The sequence below is a fragment of the Ursus arctos genome, chromosome X (genome assembly GCF_023065955.2).
Source record: "Ursus arctos isolate Adak ecotype North America chromosome X, UrsArc2.0, whole genome shotgun sequence".
Lineage (NCBI taxonomy): Eukaryota > Metazoa > Chordata > Mammalia > Carnivora > Ursidae > Ursus > Ursus arctos.
This window is the reverse complement of record NC_079873.1, coordinates 79,679,491-79,683,887: the sequence shown is the minus strand read 5'-3', so window position 1 is coordinate 79,683,887 and position 4,397 is coordinate 79,679,491. Positions and strand designations below refer to the sequence as shown.

The window sequence follows — 4,397 nt, the reverse complement described above, 5'->3', positions numbered from 1 at the left end:
GAGCTCCTTGTTCTTCACATTTTCATCTTCAATCCACCTGGGATGTATTTTTGTGTATGTGGTGAATAGGAATCTATGTTCATTTCCTTCTGATTGGATAGCACATGTACTTGATTCATAGGTTTAAAAAAAATCCTTGCAAATATGTGAAATCTTTAAATGAAAAATATTTATAGCTAAACATTCACTCACCACTATGATTATTTCCTTAGGACAAATTCCGAACAGTAGAATTATTTGGTTTTTTGCCTCCTACCAAGGCTGAACAATGTTTATTGTTCACATAGATTTACTTGTTAGATACACAATTTTCAGGCTATGATAACCACCATTTTGACTTTCAGGAGCCCTTAATTATGAATTGTAAACTATTTTGCTCCTTGATTATAAGGAGAATTCTACACTGCTCAGCTGAAACAGGGTCTATGGTGAGAGTATATGAAGCAATAGTGGAGACCATAATATAATGGGAAACCCCAATGGAGGGCCAAGGCGAAATGCAGAGATTCTGATTCAGAGTAAGAGTATCAGTGTGTATGGGACATATGTGTCCAAATTTTTCATTTTTAATAAGCACTCCAGATGATTATAATGTAAGGAGCTGTTTGAGACATCAGTTATACAATGTTACAATAATTTTATAGACTGAATATGGGAAATGATCCCTTTCCTGTTGGGTCCCATTTGAAAATGCAAATTATAGTTTGTAGTGAAATAATTATTGCCATTTTATGCAATCAGAAGTAAAACTGGGCCAAGAACACTAGATTCTAACTAAGCAAACATTTATTAAATACTCACTATATAGAAGTCACTAATCAAAAGAGGTATGAAATATACGACATGGTGTTTACTTTGAGATGCAAAATGCAAGAAGCCCAATTAGGAAATAATGCTTAAGTGTGTGTATATATATATGTATATATATATACACACATATATATGTATATATGTAATATATAGAAGTATATATATGTGTGTGTATATACATGTCTTTTGTAAGACTAAATATATACACACACATACATATGCACTAAATATATATACAATACATATTGTACATAGATACACTAAAAAGTACATGTAGACATATATTTCTATATATGTCATATATATGTCATATATATGTCATATATATTATATATATATTAGTCTTAACAAAGAATTTTTCATGTTTCAGGAAGGAAAGTAATAGAAAGATGGGGAATGTTTTCTTAGATCTATTTTCTGCATTGTTTTGCCGTTTTATATCTGTCTCCTGAGAGTCTTCTGAACCAGCAGGGCAGGCCTGCCAGGAGTCTTCAGCGAGAGATCATCTCACAAGAGAAGGAAGACAAAACCTTAGTCCTTAGACCTAAGGCAACTCTGACCACAGCTTTTTTTTATTCAAACTTGTACCTTGGTCCAACTCCCAAAATGGCCTCATCATGTCTGACTCCTACTTAGAGGAGGGGTCCTGGGTTTGAAAACAGAAGAGGCTGTTTTGCTAAGAACCCTGCAAGGCATTGTGGCCCAAAAATCCTAGAGGAGTCTCACCTGTGTTAATGGTCACCAATGAAGCAGGGAGGCTTCAGAAGACAGAGTGGGGGTTTGACCCACTGGGGACTCTAGGAAAGTGAGTGGGTTTTGGCACCCGAGGACTCCAGTGCACCAGGAGCAGTGAGGGCCAGCAGAGAGCAAAGGACCTAGCAGAAGAGGCAGCAGTGCCCAGCAGGTGTGGCAGAAGCCAGGGGAGGAGAGTGGGGCTCGACAGCAGATGACTGGCATGAAGCCCCCACCGCCCTGCCTACTAATGGACTTGTTCCTGAGCACCAGTAAGTCGTGTCAGGGCACTCCCTCAAATAACTGATGCTGTAGTCGGTTGGGGTTCTGCATGCACAGGTGGGAACAAGAGTCCACCAAGCATAGCTCGGAGTCACCTCATTTGTTCCTGATAGCAGCCCTATGAGGCAAAGGTTTTCCCCGTGAAAAAGACTGAGTCTTAAGCAAGTGTATCTGTAATAATTGCCAGTTTTATTCCCCTAGCTAAGAGATCCAAAGGTAATTTGAAGTTTACATTTCTTTTTTATAGTTCTTTTGTCAAGAGTTTATTAAGCGTTTTACTGCCCTTCAAAGGTGATTGACAAGTTTTTCGTGTCTGTTTATTTTAGTTTTTTTGTGACACAATACACACACATATATATTCATTTTTTGGAAAATGAGAAGATGCAGATAGCGAAAAAAGAAATAAAATACAGATCACACAGAGGTTCACTGTTAAACTTTTGGTGTATAATAATTCAGAGTTTTTCTTTTGCATTTTGTCACATATAAAGTGTGTATGTGTATAAATATATATATACACACATATATACACACACACACTGTTTTCCAACTTATTGTTTTCACTTTACAATACAAATGAGCATCTTCCCATGCAAATGAATGCAACATCCTTATTAAATGAGTGAGATTGGGTCAAAAGATGAGATGTTGGTAAAAGGAGTCATATGCAAATCAAAGGAACATTGAAGGATAGGAGTAAAATGGTAGCAATATATAGCAAGAAAATGCAGACAAAAAGAAGCCAATGGTGGTAATATTAATAACAGAAAATAGTGGAATTCTCCAATAGAGGAGAAATGCATTAAATGGGATAAGGACGGTCCCGGGAATGCCTATGGTTAGAATGCAGAGCCCTAAATTTCTTTCTCAGACCCCTTATCTCTTCCAAACACCTTTCCATCTCATCTCCCTCCCTTGTCATTTCTTCATCTTTAAAGTGCCTATAATCTATGTCCTCTTTAAATTCCTCGAGAGACTGAAGCAGCCTTTGCCTAAAATTCCCTTCTGTTTGCTGGCGTTCAAATTCTCCATAGGGGCGTTCTTCCTCTCTCTTTGGAACGCTGCACTTGGGCTTTCCTTCATTCTCTCTGCAGGGTTTTTGCATGATGTTGTTTCCAGCTTAAGTCCGGGAAGAAAATGTAGAGCAAATTGCTTCGTTTCTTTTGATTCCGGTTAGTTTCTCTTTGAGGCAAGATCCTCGCCTCATCTCCCACCCCTGCCACACGGTTCCAGCCCTCTGAAGTTCGAGATGCCGCCCCTTCCTCCCGCACCCCCACCACTCCGCCTCCTTTCCCCTCCCTCTGCAACCCACCATTTCCCCAGCAGACCAGGCTAATGGCCTCTCTGACGGGCGCCGGAGAAAGGGAGCAGACTGGTAGCTGGGCTGCGAGGCCGCAAATTATACCCAGCTCTCATCCTTCCCAACTCCCACCCTCAGAGACCCGCGCTAAGTGCCTCCTTCACACTGACCTGTGAGGATTCGGGATAGTTTCCTCCTTTTCTTGCCTCGAGATGTCTGTGAACACAGACCCTTGGACCTGCAGACAGAAAGGAAGGGGGCGGGGAGGAGGGAACTCTGTGGATCCACCAGCCCCAGAGACAAGACATTCATTATCTTGAGTCCGGGATCCTCACAACCGTCGTCGCCCCAAATTTCCTACCTCCTGGTTCCCCCTCTTGTCCCTATCCCTGCCTCCACCCCCGCACCCTCACCCTCTGGCCTAGTCATTGCGAGGGCTGCTGTCCCCTTGGCCCCACCCCCCGCATGACCCACAGGCAGGCACTGAATGAGAGAAATATTTTCAAATGATGGCTAAATTTCTGCCTCCACCCCAGGATTCTAGCCCTTCCCCACGCAACAGCCCACACCTCATTTCCTCAACGGAATTGGAGAAAGAGGAGGATAAACGGAAAGCTTGCCAATCTGAGAGAAGCCGATTATTTCTAAACTATCACTAAATCTGTGGGTGTCTCTCAGGAGACTTCCACCTACTCCCCCCACCGTCCTTTCAAAAAAAATACAATCATCTCCCAACGAGTTTGCAGGGATTTGGGGAAAGTGAGCCTGGACCTATTCCAGTCACTAGACTCAGCCACTACCACCCCAGGGGTCCCAGCGGTTTCCTCAAACCAACCTTCTGAGATTTAAGAATTTAAGTCCTCCTTATCTTGGCCACAAGCACGGACGCCTACAGGACAGTAAGGAGCTGGTACCCAGAGGAGAAAGAAGCCCGGGAATATAAGGACTTCGCGGCAGCTCCTGGTCACGTGAGGATTATGTCATCCTCCAACTCTGGTCCCCACTTTCCCCTCCCACCAGCTGTGCTGCCGAAGTGGAACGACTTACCAACCTCCCACCTCCCCACCACACCAGGCCCTGTCACTCACTTTCGTCACTGCTAATTCCAGAGGTCAAAAGTGGCCCCTTCTCCCTGTGGCTGGAATTTGCCTGTCTCTGATTACCAGAGAAGGGCTGCATCTTCCTATAGTCATATTAACCACTGTTACTTTTTAGTGGTTTTGTTGAGAGGATTACTGATCCTCTTGTAAGCTACAACAACAGAAAGGTAGCA

The 4,397-nt window shown here is 42.8% G+C and overlaps 1 protein-coding gene across 2 annotated transcripts; it reads right to left on the bottom strand.

The window, feature by feature from the left end:
• Window positions 1-2,301: 2,301 nt before the first annotated feature.
• Window positions 2,302-4,034, bottom strand: TCEAL7 (transcription elongation factor A like 7). 2 transcript variants are annotated; one of them, XM_026489485.4, is made up of 3 exons: window positions 3,960-4,034; window positions 3,295-3,362; window positions 2,302-2,943 (listed from the first exon to the last, which is right to left on the bottom strand). In XM_026489485.4, the coding sequence occupies exon 3, from the start codon at window positions 2,927-2,929 to the stop codon at window positions 2,627-2,629; it is 303 nt and encodes a 100-aa protein (XP_026345270.2). In that variant the 5' UTR covers window positions 2,930-2,943; window positions 3,295-3,362; window positions 3,960-4,034; the 3' UTR covers window positions 2,302-2,626. The 2 variants fall into 2 exon arrangements, with proteins under 2 accessions (XP_026345270.2, XP_026345269.3); XM_026489484.4 differs by having other exon boundaries at window positions 3,295-3,400; window positions 3,960-4,033.
• Between the last annotated feature and the right edge of the window lie 363 nt (window positions 4,035-4,397).

What these genes read in the sequence shown, in the direction of transcription:
- TCEAL7 (XM_026489485.4), bottom strand. Translation starts at nt 2,929, where the DNA reads ATGCAAAAACCCTGCAGAGAGAATGAAGGAAAGCCCAAGTGCAGCGTT.